The sequence below is a fragment of the Oreochromis aureus genome, linkage group 7 (genome assembly GCF_013358895.1).
Source record: "Oreochromis aureus strain Israel breed Guangdong linkage group 7, ZZ_aureus, whole genome shotgun sequence".
In the NCBI taxonomy this organism is placed as follows: domain Eukaryota; kingdom Metazoa; phylum Chordata; class Actinopteri; order Cichliformes; family Cichlidae; genus Oreochromis; species Oreochromis aureus.
In genome coordinates this window covers 54,376,107-54,394,394 of record NC_052948.1, presented here as the reverse complement: position 1 = coordinate 54,394,394, position 18,288 = coordinate 54,376,107, and the positions used below count along the sequence as shown (strand labels likewise).

General features: G+C 39.5%; 3 protein-coding genes across 4 annotated transcripts; 2 read left to right on the top strand and 1 right to left on the bottom strand.

Annotated features, from left to right (window-relative positions):
* Nucleotides 1–1,792: 1,792 nt before the first annotated feature.
* Nucleotides 1,793–5,061, top strand: tmed2 (transmembrane p24 trafficking protein 2). The gene is made up of 4 exons (XM_031730765.2): nucleotides 1,793–2,151; nucleotides 2,669–2,861; nucleotides 3,367–3,474; nucleotides 3,564–5,061. Exons 1-4 carry the CDS (start codon nucleotides 1,972–1,974, stop codon nucleotides 3,686–3,688), a joined length of 606 nt encoding a protein of 201 aa, XP_031586625.1. The 5' UTR covers nucleotides 1,793–1,971; the 3' UTR covers nucleotides 3,689–5,061.
* A 2,080-nt stretch (nucleotides 5,062–7,141) lies between these two features.
* On the top strand, nucleotides 7,142–13,193 carry ddx55 (DEAD (Asp-Glu-Ala-Asp) box polypeptide 55). Its single transcript, XM_031730766.2, has 14 exons — nucleotides 7,142–7,394; nucleotides 7,476–7,526; nucleotides 8,190–8,276; nucleotides 8,541–8,632; nucleotides 9,488–9,550; nucleotides 9,818–9,967; nucleotides 10,265–10,457; nucleotides 10,572–10,654; nucleotides 10,835–10,966; nucleotides 11,056–11,148; nucleotides 11,253–11,367; nucleotides 12,301–12,469; nucleotides 12,595–12,881; nucleotides 12,964–13,193. The coding sequence occupies exons 1-14, from the start codon at nucleotides 7,287–7,289 to the stop codon at nucleotides 13,111–13,113; spliced, it is 1,773 nt and encodes a 590-aa protein (XP_031586626.1). The 5' UTR covers nucleotides 7,142–7,286; the 3' UTR covers nucleotides 13,114–13,193.
* Nucleotides 13,194–13,195: 2 nt separating this feature from the next.
* eif2b1 (eukaryotic translation initiation factor 2B, subunit 1 alpha) lies at nucleotides 13,196–17,824 on the bottom strand. 2 transcript variants are annotated; one of them, XM_031730768.2, is made up of 10 exons: nucleotides 17,761–17,824; nucleotides 17,510–17,542; nucleotides 17,327–17,428; nucleotides 16,676–16,812; nucleotides 15,326–15,442; nucleotides 15,113–15,225; nucleotides 14,964–15,032; nucleotides 14,795–14,870; nucleotides 13,480–13,605; nucleotides 13,234–13,389 (listed from the first exon to the last, which is right to left on the bottom strand). In XM_031730768.2, the coding sequence occupies exons 2-10, from the start codon at nucleotides 17,520–17,522 to the stop codon at nucleotides 13,234–13,236; spliced, it is 909 nt and encodes a 302-aa protein (XP_031586628.1). In that variant the 5' UTR covers nucleotides 17,523–17,542; nucleotides 17,761–17,824. The 2 variants fall into 2 exon arrangements, with proteins under 2 accessions (XP_039470403.1, XP_031586628.1); XM_039614469.1 differs by having other exon boundaries at nucleotides 13,196–13,389; nucleotides 17,510–17,813.
* Between the last annotated feature and the right edge of the window lie 464 nt (nucleotides 17,825–18,288).

The following is an 18,288-nucleotide window of genomic DNA, read 5'->3' as shown; positions in this document are numbered from 1 at the left end:
TGGTGCAAAATTCTATGGACATGTAGACAAAGGGAACAGAGGTATTAAGTAGGTAAGGTGTTAGAGAAATGCAGAGGGACAGATAATAGTACATTCTGCAAAAAGGATGGAAATGTCTGTACTAAACATGTACTTTAAGAAGAGGGAAGAACACAGGGTGACATATAAGAGATGAGGAAGGTGCACACAGAGGGACCACATCTTATGCAAAATGTGCAATCTGAAAGATATAGGAAACTGGAAGGTGGTGTCAGAGGAGAATGTCATTAAGCAGCATCAGATGGTTGTCTGTAGGATGCCTTTGTACATTAAGAAGAGGAAGCAAGTGAAGGCAGAGGCAAGGAGTAAGTGAAAGAAGTTGAAGAAAGAAGAATGTTGCACAGAGTTCAGGAAGAAGTTGAGGCATGCTCTGGGTGGAAAGAAAGAGTTACCCGATGACTGGGAAAGTACAGCTTTAGTGCTGACACTGGTGTTTGGTGGATCCTCTGGACACAACCGGGTAAAGTAGACCTGGTGGTGAAATGATGAAGTACATGAAACTATAGGAAATGAAATGAAACAGGTTAGTAAAGAAGGAGTGACATATTTAGGAGATGAAGAAAATAGATAGGAGTACGGGACGGCTAGGAATACAACAATGAGAGAGGTGGCAAATGAAAAGGATTGTAGTGTGTTGTAAGTAAGAAACTAAGGAAGGAGAAAAGGACTTTTGCTGATTGGCTAGACAGAGAAATTGAAATGGAAAGTATATGCTGCAGGTTAGAGTGGTTAAGCATAGAGATGAAAATGTGCTAACAATAGAAGAGAGTGTGTTAAGATGACGGAAGGAGCACTTTGAGCTGCTGATAATTCCAGAAAATGAAGGAGACAGGAAAACAGATGGAGAAAAGTTAGTGAATCACAAAGAGTGGAGGATTAATAAGGAGGAAGTGAGGGCAGCTATGAAGAGGATGAAGAGTGCAAACCGAGTTTATCCAGATGACATACCTGTGAAGGCATGGAGATGTCTAGGAGAGCCGTGTTCCAGGTTGTGTTAAACAGTCTTTTGGTTCAAACTGTTTAATACAATGTTGTAAAGTGACAGGAAACCTGAGGAATGGAGAAGAATCAAAATACTTTATTAAGCTGAGGGGAAATTATTTGGTCACTGTTGCTCCAAGACAGTAAGAACAGTAACTTACTAAACTGAATTAAATAATACAAAATATTACAAAGTTACAAATCTAACAAAAAAGTATTCAAGTCTGTCATTCATGCCACACTACAAAAAAGTCTTACAGTGATGCACTGTGTCTTCAAGTAGTATTATCTTCAAGTAGAGTTTTGAACTGCTATGCAACATTAATAAATTATTATTATCATTATTATTGTCGTTACTGCAAAATGCTATCAACTGATATGAAATGTTTTCATAATCGTGTACTATTACTTAGATGACTTAGTGCTGTTGTTTTGGATATTTTCTTATTATATTCTTATTATATATTTGTATAAATATATGTATTTAACTCATTAAATTAGTGCATTTTCACTTATGTTCGTTTGATTTGATTTTTTTTATAAATCAGAAAAAAGTATTTACATTCAGAGTAAAAACACAAATTATAGTAAACTAAAGAACACGACTCTTTAATTATTCGTGTTGCACATAAAGAGCCTTTACGGGGTTGACTTTGGCAAGCAGATATAACTTACATGGACTTAAGGGACTTCTTCCAATAACAAATGAGAAAACGAAGAGTTGTCTTTCACTTCCTTTTCAGTGTGTGTCATGTATTCTCGGAGGTTTGGCCCTCGCAGGTACCCGTGCAGTAAGCCCGTACGTGGCAGTCTGAGAGCAGCACAGAGTAGCCGAGCTTGTTGTGGCTCGTCTCCTGCAACAGTCCACTCACACAAACTGGATATACATTAGCATAGAAAATTTTTATACCGTCAGCTTTACTTTTACGCTCTCCATACAACCACGGAAACATGTTTACCTTGTCGGAGCTAGTTGTCTTGCTGGCCGTCCTGTCTGCCACTGCTTCTGGCTACTTCGTTAGCATAGACGCCCATGCCGAGGAGTGCTTCTACGAGCGGGTCAACTCCGGTACCAAGATGGGCCTCATGTTTGAAGTGGCCGAAGGAGGCTTCCTGGACATCGACGTCGAGGTGAGATTTTTCATTCGGATAGCAAAAGAGTCACCTAACGCGAGGCAGAATGTACTTGTAAATCATAAAATGCAATGCAACACAAGGCCTGTGCTAATGTTAGCTATTAGCCGGTACCGTCAGGTAAAACTAGTTGGATGCAAAGCAGGTGTAAAGGATTTAACATACAGTTGAATGGAAAACGTTTACATCTTACAGAGTTGCTTTTTTTAGTTTCCCGCTAAGAGCTGCTCCATAATGATTAAATTACCCATTATGATATAGGAAGTGCAGCATTAGCATTGTTTCTAAGTTGCTAATTATGTAGCTAATACAATTATTGATTATTGAATAGTTAATGCGCTGTAGACGTTGTAGAATTCGTTTATTTTCGCTAGTTTTAAGCAGAAAATCTAGCTATTTCTGCAGACAGTCTGACTTAGTTTCTGCCATATGTTTCCTAAAGCACATCATGCCCGTCATGTTGTTCTCCACTCAAGCAGCAATGTCAGTTATTTAGATATTCTTCTATCTCCAGATAACAGGACCTGACGGTAAGCAAATTTACAAAGGGGACAGAGAGTCCAGTGGGAAATACTCTGTGGCAGCGCACATGGATGGAACCTACAAGTTCTGCTTCAGCAACAAGATGTCAACCATGACACCCAAGATTGTCATGTTCACCATTGATATCGGAGAGGCTCCCAAAGGCCAAGATATGGAGACGGAAGGTACACAGTGGGGATTTATGTAGTTTAACCGCAACTCTTTTTATTCCCGTTGCTTGTAAAATTATTATTCTTTTATTCATTTCTCATTTTTTGACTTTATTATGTGGATTCACTGTTTCCCTCTTCGTAGGTGGTGACAGCTGGGATGGTAGGGCACAGCAGGCTTTGACTAAACTACTGTTGTGAAATAAATTTTTGAGCTTGTGATGCACTGCAGTCTTCTCTAACCAGAGTTGCGTCTGTAGTAAAAACTAATTAAGCATACATATGTCAGACGCGGTGATGTTTGCGAATGATTTGACTTGTTGCACATGTTGAGAACATGTATGAAGTATAAATGCAGATACATGCATCACAGGTGTGAAAAGGATATGCACATCTTGCATGTTTTTTTTTTTGTTGTTTGTTTGGGGGGGGGGGGGGTTCTTTTTCAAATGGGGGTAGCAGGGTTCTTTACCACTGTGTTGTGACTCATCACTGACAAGTCACTTTTCTCTTGTTTCAGCCCACCAAAACAAGCTGGAGGAGATGATCAACGAGCTGGCAGTTGCCATGACAGCCGTGAAGCACGAGCAGGAGTACATGGAGGTCCGTGAGAGGATACACAGAGCAAGTAAGAGCCTTTACATTAAGTCCAATAACCATTGTAATCATAAGTGTAGATAAATCTTTATAATTGTTCTCCTCTTCTTCTCCATCCAGTTAATGACAACACAAACAGCAGAGTGGTCCTGTGGTCATTCTTTGAAGCTCTGGTTCTGGTGGCAATGACACTCGGACAGATTTACTACCTGAAGCGATTTTTCGAAGTGCGGCGAGTGGTGTAGTGCTATTCAAATGATACTCCTCTGTGTCCTCCACTGTACTTTTTTGTTTTGTTTTGTTTTGTTTTTCCCCTCCAACACCAAGACAGTTATTTACACTGTGGAAATGAGAGTGGCAGTTTTGAGTAAAGCCTACATGTGATTGGATCTCAGAGGTTTTGTTCTCTTGTTACCTGTTTGGTTTCTTCTTTATAAATGTAATTTATGTTTGGAACGAATGGCCAAAAGATTGTGGGATAAATTTCAGTTTATTAGTTTTTCTTTTTAACAGATCTGTTTAATTACAGTTAGTACAGTTGTTTCCTGTGCAAATGACTGTAAGGCTCAGTGTCTGCAGTCAAATGAAAGACTTAAAATTGCACATGAATGGACAGGTATGTGTGGAGTCAGAGTGGAATGTTGCCTATATTAAGTTTGAAATGGGAACCTTTTTGAAATGATAAAAATGGCACATCTGAAAACATCAGTGCAGTAGTTTAGTGTCTGAGATAGGAAAAGTTTGATTTCAGGTGTCAAAGCCAAGTCAGACTGGCAGATACTGCCAATGTGTTAATTCTCAAAAACCACAAATTGCACTCCCGATGAACTTGTCTAGCTATCTGAAAAAATTTACATTACAGCTGGTCTTTAAGGGAAACTATACAGCTTCTAACACTGTCTATTGATTCATAGCGATTTGTGGCACAGGTGGGTGGTCATCTTTTCCAGGGGAAATTGTGTGGCTCACTCCCCACATAGTTCAGAAATAGAATTCAACGGCGAAGTCTTTTGTTTGCCATAAACTAACATTTATGATTGTCAAACTCTTGGATTTTAAAAACTTTGGCCTGGCTGTAAGATCATAAAAAGCAGAGGCAGGGTTGAATTTTAACTAAACTATTTGGGGTGCCTCTCAAAGTATAGAAGAATACTGAAATCCATGTTACATGTTGATTTGGGTGGGCTGGGTAGGTAGGGGGTTTAAACATTTGAATGCTGTGTTCTTTAGTTGCTTCTATAGTTATTTTTTGTTAGGGTTGGGGATTTTAAATTATACGATTGTATAAAATTCGAACTGTTAATTTTTTCCCCCCTCTTGAGCATTACTTGTGACAGCTGTTTGGATGAGGTCTTTCTTCCAAGTATATACGTCCAAGGCAGTAGATGTTTCCATTTAGCCACACCATAAATGGTGCATGCACCAGATATGCTCCAGATTTGTATTTCAAATAATTTATGGTGAGCGCAGGCAGGAAAGTTGCTCTGTACACAGTCTCTCCTTTTTGTGAGTGCAACAAAATCAGCTAAATGGATCTTTACAAATGTAGGACTGTGGTCTGTAAAAAAAAAAAAAAATGCCCCAGGTTTCATAATAAAGCCAATATTCTGTACAATTATTTTGATGTCTTTATAAATGGGTGTGACGTTTCATTATGATTAGAGAGAAGACACTTGTCAACAGGTGTAATTTCACCATTAAATTAAAATATTCCTTGGAACACAGCTGCTCCTATAGTTTTTCAAGATTTTAAGAGGTTTATTATCCCAGAACATAAGGACCAGTGAGGCAACACTGTATCAACTTAATTAAAATGAGTAATACAAATTAGGCAATCCAATCTAAATTTAGAGGAAAAAACACATATAAATAATTCACATTAATATCCAATGGGTTTTACATGAGAATTATACTTAGGCGTAAGCTCTACGTCATAACTTGCACCATAACCAGAGCCTCATTTTAACAGTATGTTGTAGCCTTCTACATAACCTGATATGCACTTCCTCAGAAATGTAACCACACGTCGGGTGGACACATACCACAAGGACTTGGAATGGCATGGAAGGTTGCAGTGTAGGCATTAAAGGAATTTCCTGTTAGGATGTAAATTTCCTGCAAAAGTCAAAAATCAAGCTTTAGAGTGCAAGAGAGGGCTGGTATGAATATAAATATAAACTTTAGGAATTACAGCATATAACAAATTGTCATGTGTAATGTATTATTGTATGAGTCCCTGGTGTGTGGATATATGATTGGTGCTATGATGCTGCACATCCTCCTTCCTGCTTCATTAATGAGCAGGGTGAGAAGATTCCTGCATCTGCTAACATTGATGTCTTTAGTGAATAGAAGGCTACTGCCGATGACCTTCTGTGTGGTACTTGGTCAGTGCATTGCCTTTCTGTCTGCACCTGAGCCATGATGAAAAAGCTACAATACAGAGGTCAGTCTGCTCAAGTCTCCTAGGTAAGTAAAGATAGTTTTCCAGATGACGACGTTTTTTATTTGAATCCCCATTTACTTGAAACCGGCGATAACCTCAACAGCAGCTCCTCCAAAGTAGAGGGGCAGGAACTCAGTCCTGTTTATTTTGTCCATGACAATCCACTCAAAGCACTTCATAACTATAGGAGTTATTAGATGATGGTCATTCAGGCATGAATGCTGCTGAGGTTTTTGGAACAGGAGTGATGGTAGCAGATTTAAATCATGTTATCTTAGCTTGAAAGAATAAGATGTCAGTCAGTGGCTCTGAGAGCACCTCTGCGGCCAGAAAACGGGAGAATCTCTGGCAGAAGAAACTAAAGCAATTGTGTCCAAAGAGGAAGCCAGAAAAGCTGTGTTTAGAGAAAAAAGTACTTTAACAAAAGTACCAATAATATAATATGAAATGTGAAAACACCTAACTGCTGCCGAGCTCCTGCTGCAGATGTTTAAGATTAAACTCAATTTAAATACTTTATACTTTGTTCAATCTCCACTAATGGATCATATTCAGATGTCTGTGGTAGCTGTCCTGTGAGGAACACTACAGCTTTCCCATCAGAAACACTACATATTGATTTTTTAAAAATATATTAAAAAGCAGATAAATTAAAAAGATTGAGGATTGTGTGACATAGTTAACTGTATGCATCTACAGGAGTATAAAAATGAATGAAAAATGTATGTAATGTAAAAATGTACATTTGGTAAACCAGGTGATTTTTCAGAGATGTTAAAAGTGCTGGTGGAGTATGCATCTTGCCTATGTTATTAAACCAGACATGGCAGGAATTACACCCTCTGTTTTTCAAGCTTTCATTACTAATGTACTAAATGAGTTATTAAAAGTAATTTACATCACACATGTTGGCTGAGTTGGTTTCCAAGAGAAGCTCACCTGTTGCAGTGTTGCAAAACGTTTGTGTAGCATAACAGAATCCTGCTTGAGATAAAAGGAGAGAGATCGCTTTCACTTTGGTACGTTTTTATTGATATCTGTTTTTAGATTTTGTTAGCTCTCGCTTGCCCTGGCGAAACACCAGTGTTGCAGGGTGCCCAGAGTCTGTGGCAAAACAATCCTAAATCATAATAACAATTACATCGTTCAGGAGAACGACCAGCAACTGCAGGAAGGTTTTATTTATCTTGTGTGAGCCGTCATTTGTGAGCCGCTCACAAATGACGGCTCACTTGACCGCGGTGTCACACGGAACCACGCAGTTTGGAGCGCTTCTGTTCCCACCCGGCGTGTAAACAGCAGCGGACCCGGAAACAGGAGCATCGTGGAGTGCGACTGTGGCAGACCCACTGTGAACCGCTTTAGTTTCAAGCTTTGCTGAATGTTTGGTTTCCAGCATGGATAATACAACAGACGGGACGTGGGACAGATTACCCGTTAAACTCAACGAGAAGATTTTGCAAACGCTCGATGAACTGAAATTCACACACATGACACCTGTACAGGTCAGTGAACACTTTCAGCCCGTGGCTCACACCTCTCCTCAGTAAACACTGAATCTGATCTGTTGGAATTTTCCCTTCTAGTCTGCCTGTATCCCGCTGTTCATGAGTAACAAGGATGTGGCTGCCGAGGCGGTAAGTGCGCCATTTAACCATTAAAAATAAAGATCGCTGAATTTTATTATTGCAGATGTTTCAGAGTTATGGTAAACATCCTCCCACACACCCACCCACACATCCAGCCAGCCAGCCAGCCATTCAGTGTCACGGGTGTCTGGATCCTCTCCCAGCTGTCCCAGGGCTGCAGACAGGGTACACACTGGACAGGTCGCCAGTGTGTTCCAGGGCTGACAAACGTGGTGACCATCCATGTGCACAGTATACATTATACCGATTAACCACCACTGCAAGTACTGACATTTGAATTTAACTGGACTGGAAAAATTGTCTTGACAGGGTCATTCCATATAAAATCCACCCAATCTGGAAAAGTGGACCCCCAGACATATCCCCTGATTGTTGTATTTTCAATGCATGTTATAATAAATCATGCTAAAAGTGAACTTTTTCAAAAACCTAATTTATCATTAATAATTTTAAATATGGGTTTTTGATTCTGCTTGAAAGTAAATGAAGAAATAAGCTTCCCGAATCTCAGAGCTGATGTAACCACCTCAACCGGACCGACCCCCCCCCGTCTGCCGCAAGGTTTTCTGCTCAGCACACGTGTAGAGAGTGGTTGTCCTGTGAGTTATCGCAGCAGCTCCTTGTAGCTCACTGAGTTTCATTTGATTGCAGGTGACTGGGAGTGGAAAGACGCTGGCTTTTGTCATTCCTATTATAGAACTCCTCCTGAAGCGGGAAGAGAAGCTAAAGAAGATGCAGGTAAGAATGAAAGTGAAGCAAAGATGGCATTTAACCCCAGTTTTAAAAAAAAAATAGGGTGACTAGCAGTGTATGAAGTAATTAAAATTAGCTTTTGTTCTTTTTTTGTGATATTGTTATAGAGTTTAATACCTCCTTGATCCTGAACAGCTGAACTCTGAGTTATGATAGTTCTTGATATTTTACAGATAATCTGTGAAATATACAAAACCTCAACAATATGATTTGGACACTTTGTTAAGCCCCAAATAATGTCTTTTGCAGGTTGGTGCCCTTGTGATCACTCCCACAAGAGAACTGGCCGTACAGATCAGTGAAGTGATGGAGCAGTTTATTGAGAAGTTTCCACAGTTCAAGTAAGTAGAAGATACAGTGTGAAAGGGGCATTGTATGTAATACAAATCCCTTAGTTAATAAGATGAAAAATTCTTAAAACCTATTTGAATGAAGTGTAATGGTAAAAAAGTGTGAAACTGAACATGTCTGGTTGCACTCCATATGTCAGAAAGAGCAAATGGTGGATGGAAATTAGTGATGTGGTTGCATGGTGAAAAAGTCTGCCTTTAAGAGTGTGGTTAGAAAAGTCAGAAGTTAGTGAGGGTGGCCTCTGCCTTTACAGCTATCCTTGGATAAAACTGGAAACTATTCTAATGGTCGTTAATTCATTATTGATATATTACTGAGGTGTCAGAGGTTGTCAAATATCATCATCATAATCTTAAGAACGAAAGTGTTTTAGATTAATGTCGAAATATCCCAGTATATAATAGTGGCTTTAATAAATACCTGCCATTATATCTTAATTGCCCCTTGGGGATAAATAAAGTCTTTCTGATTCTGATTCTGATTCTATAGCAGACAGGAAAAGACCATGGCGATGTGCCCATTTACATATGTGACACAGTTACTGTGGTACTGTCACAGTTACTGAAAGCAATATAAAACTGATGAAGGTGTGCAGACAGGATATATGATGTGTAATAGTCGAATGAGGTAAAGTTGCCACTCTGCTCCTTAAACAAATAGCAGTGCATCACTGATCATGTTATTATTTTGAGCCTGTGTCACCTACAAAATACAAGTAAAACCCCTTGAAAAGCATAATTATTATTTTAACTGAACTGTGACTGAAATAGTAACCGGTTGTATAAACCTCTACTTCATTAATGATCGGAGAAGTCTTTCATGTTTTCCGACTTGTTGTTTTTCAGGCAGATTTTACTTATCGGTGGCAGTAACCCAGCAGAGGATGTGGAGAAGTTCAAGGATAAAGGGTATGTGATGATCTGAGGGCCTTTCCACCAACACACAACTGGCACAGTTTTTCAGCTGGACTGAAATATATCCATTATAAGCACAATGATCCACAACCTTGTTCTGTTAAGAAGTAAAAATTGGGCTGTGTTAATGAAATTAGTTTTTCTGAATGGTTCTTCATATCAATGGACCCAGGAGTATTATATCAAAACCTCCTGTGCTATCCATCACAGAATCACGTTAAAAACATCCAGACCTCTTGAATTTGTGCATCTGTGTCTCAGAGCAAACATTGTGATTGCGACACCGGGACGCCTCGAAGATATGTTCAGGAGAAAGTCTGATGGTCTGGACTTGGCCAGCTCAGTTAAGAGCCTGGATGTGCTGGTTCTAGATGAGGCCGACAGACTGCTTGACATGGGATTTGAGGCTAGGTATGGAAAAACTCTTTAACATTTATTGTTTTCAATGCCAGAAGAAATTATGCTGAGGCCTATAGCACCTCTTCAGAAAGCAACACAAATGCATTTGGGCTATGGGGATTGACTCAGTTTTGAAAAAAGGTCTAGTGACTGTTAGAGGAACTGCAGTTTTTTTGTGCTTCACTGCTGGTAAAGTCCAATGTTAAAGCACAGAGCATGCCAATAAGAACTATCCAAATACTTTGTGTGTTTGAATTTTGTAGTGCGTTTTAACTCGTTATAGGTAACAGTCTGTATTTGTGTATCCAGTCTAAACACCATCTTAGGTTACCTGCCTAAGCAGAGACGTACAGGCTTGTTTTCAGCCACTCAGACCCAGGAGCTGGAGAAGCTGGTGAGGGCCGGCCTCCGGAACCCCGTACGGATCACCGTCAAAGAGAAAGGCCTGGCCGCTGCTGCCACCGCCCAGAAAACCCCTTCCAGGCTTTCCAACTACTACACTGTGAGAGAATCAGCAGTGCAGTGCCTTTATTTATTTATTTATTTATTTATTTATTTATTCATTAAAGTAGAAAAGTGTAGCAATGAAACAAAAAATCTCATGCTTATATTTCAGATTTGTAGAGCAGAGGACAAGTTCAACAACCTGGTGGCTTTCCTGAGGCAGCACAAGCATGAGAAGCTTCTGGTCTTCTTTAGGTAAGTTAAAGTGGTGCACAAAAAAACTTGGTAGCTTTCAACTTTGCTTGTGTGTTGTGCGAACCACTAGACTGCAAACTCATTGTCATGACAACAGCTTCTTTTATTGGAAAATGTTTTTCTCCGTGACATGTCCGATTAGGTCTGTTATGACATAATTCGTTGTCATCTCGTCGTCAGTACCTGTGCTTGTGTGGAGTATTATGGTCGAGTTCTAGAGATGTTGGTCAAGAAGGTCACCATCCACTGCATCCACGGCAAGATGAAACACAAACGCAACAGTATCTTTGCTGACTTTCGGAAACTAAAAAGGTAAAATTCAGTTTGTCTGTACAGGTACAGTATTATAGCTGTTTTGGGAGGGGGTTTGTACATCATTTTTTTGCTTGTGTGTCATGCAGTGGGATCTTGGTGTGCACAGACGTGATGGCCAGAGGCATCGATATCCCTGATGTTAACTGGGTGCTGCAGTATGATCCTCCCAGCAGTGCCAGGTGAGTCAGTACTGACTACATAACTGGATCTTTTGCTCACTGTATGCACCTCTTGTTTTTGCATTTTATTTATTTCATTTATTTATTCATTTGGTCTGACTCAGTGCCTTTGTACATCGATGTGGGCGAACAGCAAGAATTGGTAATTATGGCAATGCACTTGTCTTCCTGCTTCCAATGGAGGAAACCTATGTTAACTTCCTGTCCATCAATCAGAAGGTGAGTTCAGCAGAAACTGAAAGTGATCAGTAACTTTTCACACCGGCTCTCTGCTCTGGTTGCTCCTAACCAAGAGTCTGTACTATGAAGCAAGTTCAGCATACTTGGGACCTCTTTTAATTGTATGGTTCACTTACTCAGAACATCAGCAGTCAGGTTAGGTGATCACATGATTGCGAGGACTATGTAAGTAAACAACCTCAGTGTCACAGCTCCTTCATTGCATATTTGTAATTTGTTCAGTTGTATGAAGCAATGTGTTTTTTTAAATGGTCTTCCCCCAACATTTAAGAAAATGTAAGCCTCCTTTCACCTGCATTCTCAGTAGTGTTAAATGATCTGTAGGCAAGTAATGTCCCACACCTTTAAAAATCCAACACAAGTACAGGGTTTAAGTGTACTAGGATTATATCTTTATATGAAAGCTTAGAATTATTTAAAAATTGCTTGCAACCAAAAGGGGAAAACAGAAATAAATTTGCTGTTGATAATATTTACATCTAAAAGTACACATTTTTGCATGTTTTGGTTTCTGACAGCTGGTCCGTCACATTGTTGTCCCCCCAAAAACACTTCCATTATGTTTTGTGATTTATTTTTTCTGCTTCCATTGTGTGTTATTCAACTTCTATTGTGTTTTCTGTGTTTTTGAGGAGTGTGTTTGACATCTCAGGGCCACTGTGGAACATAGATATGACTTTGAGATGTTCTGACTTTTAATATACAAGTTGTCATTTTTTGTTATATTTTCATTTTTCAAATTTAACTGTAGTCACTCTTATTTTTTCATTTCAGGTAATAAGTTCCATCAAATTGCAAAGGAAATTCTTGGAAATATTTTTTCCATTCACAGCTAAATTCTTCGGAAAACTATAAGGTGCACAATATGGAACCTGCAATATACAAATCTCATCTTGTTCATCTACTCTCCAGTGTCCACTCCAGAAGATGTCCCCAATAAAAGACGTGGTGGATGTACTGCCAAAAGTGAAGGCCATGGCTCTGGCGGACCGGGCCATGTTCGAAAGAGGGAAGAAAGCATTTGTCTCGTACGTCCAGGCCTACGCCAAACATGAATGTAGCCTCATCTTCAGGACCAAAGGTTAAAACAATAAATCAATCAATCAGCAAGCACACATGTAGAGCATCCTAAATATTATTCAAATACATATTTGTTGTACCCACAAACAGACAAATGTAAATTTGTGTCACATTTCCAATGTATAGATCTGGATTTTGGCTGCTTGGCTCGTGGCTTTGCACTTCTTCGCCTGCCCAGGATGCCTGAACTGAAGGACAAAACGTTTCCTGATTTCATTGAGACGACAGTGGACACAGACACCATCCGTTACAAAGACAAGAACAGGGAGAAACAGAGACAGAAAGCACTGGCCGAGCTTAAAGACAAGACTCCCTTTCCTAAAAAGAACTTTGTAAAAAATAAGGCCTGGTCTAAACAGAAGGGCAAGAAGGAACGCAGGCAAAAGATGGCAGCCAAGAGAAAGCATAACGAGGTATTTCCGTTCACTCATCATTAATGGTTAGATGAATTAAAAACATCTGATGACTACACTTTTAACTCTTGTGTTTCTGCAGGATTCAGATGTGGATGATGAAGACCTGAAAGAGCTTTTAGATGACACTCGTCTCCTCAAGAAACTAAAGAAAGGCCAAATCAGTGAGGAGGACTTTGAGCAACAGATAACAAGTGGAGCAAAGTCGAAACACAAAACAGAAGAACCGTAACAGTTTGGAAGAAGACAATGGACAATATAACAGCTGTTCAGATGTATCCACCAGAGTTGAATTAAATCTCTGACACATTTCGTTTTTGTTTGTAGTTTTTATTGGAGAATTGTGAAGCAGTTATAAATAAAGTTTGATGAGTTCATCGCTGACTGCAGATGGGGTAAGGACTCCCAGGTCAGTGAAGAGGAGGGTGATGAGGGAGGGAGGTGTGTAATCAATAATTGGATGTTCTTCTGACAGGTTCTTTGCGGTCTTCAGGGTGTCTGCTTTGTACTGTTGAGCCCCAAAAAAGATATGTAAGGAAAACTTCTGAATATAAAATAAGGGGGGGGGGGGAGAAAAAGAAAATCTGTACGGTCATACCTTAAATTTTTCTGGCACGTCCTGTTGGTTGAGCGGGTACAGACGTACGAATTTGAAACTCTCTGCCACGACGTAGAAGGGTTTGTTGTGTGCTTTGGAGCACAAAGCCATCTGATAAGTGCCGATCTGCAAGAGCAAAACACCAAAGTCTATTATTGTATCACAAGCAGTGTCACATTTATCACTTTTAGGGTGAACAGAGTGCAACCCGAGTCACAATTTTAAAATGTCCCATAAAGTTACAGTTTTAAACAGACTGTATATCAGGGGTCTCAAACTCGTATATTGAGGTGAACAAATAAAATAGAATTTGGCCCTTGAAGTTACTTTTTTTGTTAGGATTTATTTGTTGTTGAGTGCAATGTTTAAAAAGCAAAAAATTATTTAATATGGAGGCAATATGAGCAGGAAGAACATGTTGAGAGAATGGCTTTGTTAGTTCAGTGGGAGAGTTATTTGTAAAGAAAACAATTTTCACTAGCAGTCAAAAACTAATGTGTACAATTATGTCTGTATTTTTATTTTGTTAAATACGAACAAAATTATAGCAGTGCTGACACATGTGGTCAGAAAGAGTCAATTTGGTAGTTCAGTGAAAGGCTTCAGTTAAGAGTGAGAACATTTTTTTTGTCTTGTTATACAATATTTGACAAAAAAAACAAAAAAACAAAACCAAAACACAACTCTACATTTTCAGAAATATTTGTGGGTGTTTTCTTGCTTGTTTGGGTTTTTTTTGTAGTACTAAAACTCTAAAGTGGCCCTCAAATGAGATGACAGTCCCAGCAGTGGCCCACAGCTCTTTTAAGATTAAGACCCCTGCTGTATATTAAAGATGTAGCTGCCATGATATCGCTGAGGCATCATTGGTTAGCGAAGTCCTGTTATGAAACCCCAAACTAAACATTTTCATTGTCTCCATGTTGGTGTCTTAAAACAAACAATCTATGAAAAGTGAGCAGTCACACAGTAAAGCATGCCCTGATTTTTCAGGACATTGATGGAGACCATAATTTATAAAATGATCAGAATACAACACAGAGAACCCTGTGCTGTAACTTGACATGCATCATGTTACAAATGTAACTACAGATCACCTTCAACATACTTGTTTTATCATAAAGCGTCATTTATGGCTAGCCTAGACTAAAAAATGCTTTGACGTATGGTTTGGAGTTGATGGCACTAACAAAAAAAATAATTAAACAAAAACAGGTGGCCAAGAGAGGCCCAAAGAAGAAGCAATAGCCAGCATTTTGACACTGATTTGAATTAGATTCAATTGAAGAGCATCTGAGTTTTTACTGGAACACACCTTATTGATGATCCCACCACTCTCCACAACTCCCTCAGCACCAACGATGACTAGATCCACTTTTTCCAAGACGTATCTGTAAAGAATGACAAAAAATACAAAACTAATGCAAATGACATTGACAAGAGACATGACATTAAAATCAGATATTATTAACATCTGTATCCACCCCACAGCTGCATCCAGCACGACCGTTACTGGAACATTGAGTTTCCTCAGGGCTTCTGCCATGTGTTGCCTGAATAAAAAAAAGAACATAAATAAGCCTGTGTCGTTTCAGAGTAAGACTAGAATACAGTATATAGACTGCTCCCTCACCCAGCTGCGTCAGGCTGCGATTCAGTCACATAGACAGAGAATCGTTTCTTCTCAGCTGCAGCTTTTTCCAGCACCCTGAGGACAACTCTGGAGTAGGAGTGAGTCAGGATTTTCTGAGAGAGACAAGGAGAGGCCAGGGAGAAGGAAAAAAAAAATGCATCACTGAACCTTTTCCCTGTAAAGAGCAAGAATTAGGTTGTGTTCCGTACTTACAGCGCCATCTTTAATAAAGGTGTGACAGAGCTTGGCGACCTTGGTCCTTGACATGGAGATCTTCTCTAAAAATAGTTCTCCTCTCTCCTCCATCACCTTCTTACAGCGAGACAGGTCCTGAAAAGAATAAATGTTAGCATCTGCCTTGGATTAAGATAATAGGTCTGATCATGCAAACATACAGTGCAGCCTCTTTAAATCTAGCCAATCTCCATAGCAGTTCCAGCAAAACTGCTATTTCTAAGTTCCTCCTAATGTGCTTTCTTCTAAAATCTTGCACTTTTGCATCTACAATGTGTGCTAGAACTTCTTTGATTTAAATTTCTTTTTGGGAAGGAGAATGATGTTCCAAAATTGACAATGTGACATTTGGACAATGTGTGTAACATTTGGAAGCCATTTCTTTGAATTCGGAATATAGAGTCAGAGAAGATCTCAAAGCAACTTACACAGGCCATCCCTAGTCAGCAAAAAACAAGCACATCACAAAGATCGCAAGAAAGTTGCAAACTGCTGAAAGTTTGGTCAAATGAAACTAAGAACAACCTGCAGTAGAAAGGAGAGAACAAAGCACAGAAGCTTTGGAATGTCTTATAATCTGAGACAAATAACAGCCTCAATAAAACATGGTGGAAGCAGCAAATGGGAGGGGTGTGCTTGGCTTCCAGTGTTCCAAGGTCACTAATTTTTATAAGTGATGTGAAAAACAGACAGAGCTGAATGCATACTGAGGTGTGCAGAGCTATCATTTCTGCTTACAGCAAAAAAAACCAGTCATATCCAGCAAAGTCCCACAATGATCCAAAATACACTCTAAAAGTAGCGCTGGAGTTTTTGATGGTCAGGAAATGGAATATCCTGAAGCTGTTGGGTCAATCACGTTGTCTTAACCTGATCAAACTGTGTTTCACTCACTGAAGACAAAACAAAATACAGAACCATAAACAAACAGTAACTAAAGACAGATGCAGTAATGGCCTGGCAAACGTCATGAAGGACGAAATACATTCTTTGGTGATGTCTGTAAGTTCCAGGCTTCAACCAGCCATCAGCTGCAGAAGAGTACGAAAAATAATCACAACTATTTTCCAATTGTGACACCTCCACCTAACAGTTTTTTCTTTACTTTGATGATATTTGTTCTCCTATATGAACCATAACTTTGCTGTAGAACTGCAGTGTCTCTTTTAATAAAGTTCTTTCGAGAACAGTAGCACTTGCACAGCATCCATAAGGTCTGACTCGATAACATACAACAGATCTGGTAGCACTCTGATGATTTCACTCAAGTTATTCACGCTTAATTTTGTTCAATGTTTAAATCTCCAACGCCAAACTGTCTTCACTTACCTGGTGCTCCAGAGATGTGAGGCTTATGAAGCGCAAGAAGAGCTCCCCTCCCGAGGAAACGGCCACAGAGGAGTCCACTCCTGTCAGGCAGTCTGTGGCTGACATAAGGCTCTCCCTCAGCCCCAGGATTGTTTCGCCTGAAGGGGAAGAGACAGCTTTGTAGTTCCTAGTAGTTCCTTACAGTGCTCTTTCAAATCTGTGAAATCTTTATTTTATTTATGGTAGAAAAAAATAATAATTCTTTTAAAAACTGGATCTCCAAAAGTTGAATCTGTTCATCTGGACGTAGCGTTTTGTGGGAGAAACGTTTCGTCACTCATCCAAGTGACTTCTTCAGTCTCAGCTGACTGCAGGTTTCCCCAAATCTTATAAACAGTACATTTGCTGTTTATAAGATTTAAAACTGGACTTGACATCTGGGCTTCAGTAGCTTCAGTAACTTTTTAAAGCACTGTTTCAGATATTTGAAACACTCTAGATGCTGTTTTCAGATCTTGGCCCACATGATTATCCCAGAGAAACTACAAAAAACACTATTTACAAATTGAGAAAACACAAAAAGGCTAAATTTCAGGTCTTCTTCTCCACATCCAAGCGAGAATAAGAAAAGCCGAGACGTGTCTGTATTAACACCAAGGGCATAACACTAACCTTTATCTCTCTTGAGGAATTCAAGCAAAGTGCGGATGGCAGCAACAGCAGAGGCCATGTCCGGGTCTTTCCTCATCTGATCCCTGAAATACTCCACCAGCTCTGTCCCAAGGCACAGAGATATGCAGTTAATATTTCTAACACAAAAAAGCAGAAAATTATTTTTAAAATCAAGCAATTTACCTTCGTTGTTCATCCTGAACGCAACAACAGCGCCTAAAAGCAAACCACAGAAGATTTCTACAGGTTTCAGTCAGTGCACTCTTTCTGACACATGCCAGAGCGGCTGACTCCGCTCACTATCTCCTTCTTTCAAACGAAAATATTCACAGCGCTCGAAATATTGTTTTAAGTCAGCCCCACTCTGAATGTAAGCAAAAACCTACTGAACACTGTCTAAAAGTTGCTCTTGTCACTATTTCCAACTTACACACCATTAGCTCATCCTGCAAAAGGCAGGTTGACGTGTCGCAGAGTAATGACGTAGGACAAAAACGTCTCCCAGACGCCGTGCCGTTCACGTGAAGTTGGAAATGTGATTTTTTTTAGGGTGTTGGGTGGGATGGATTCTTTCATTCGTTTATTTGTTTCTTTGTTTTCTGTTTTTGTTTGTTTGTTTTTATAAACCACAACAAATGGCAAAGTGACCGTAGTGGCAAGATTCAAAATGATGCAAATAGCTCATATTGTAACCTCAAAAGGAAAGAAAATAACAGCAAAGATTGTAAAATAGTAACATAGTAATGCAGAATCTCCACAAAGTGAATGAAATGACCATAAATCAACAACAGAGAGATAGAAATGTCTATTAAAACATATAAATCCTAAAGAGATTCACTTACCTATAACGAGAGACAACCGGACCATACGAGAGTCAGAGACAAAACAACTGGTGAGAAACCATTTGAACTTTGTATTGGTATCAGATCCATCCATGTTCATGAACAGTAAAGCACAGACAT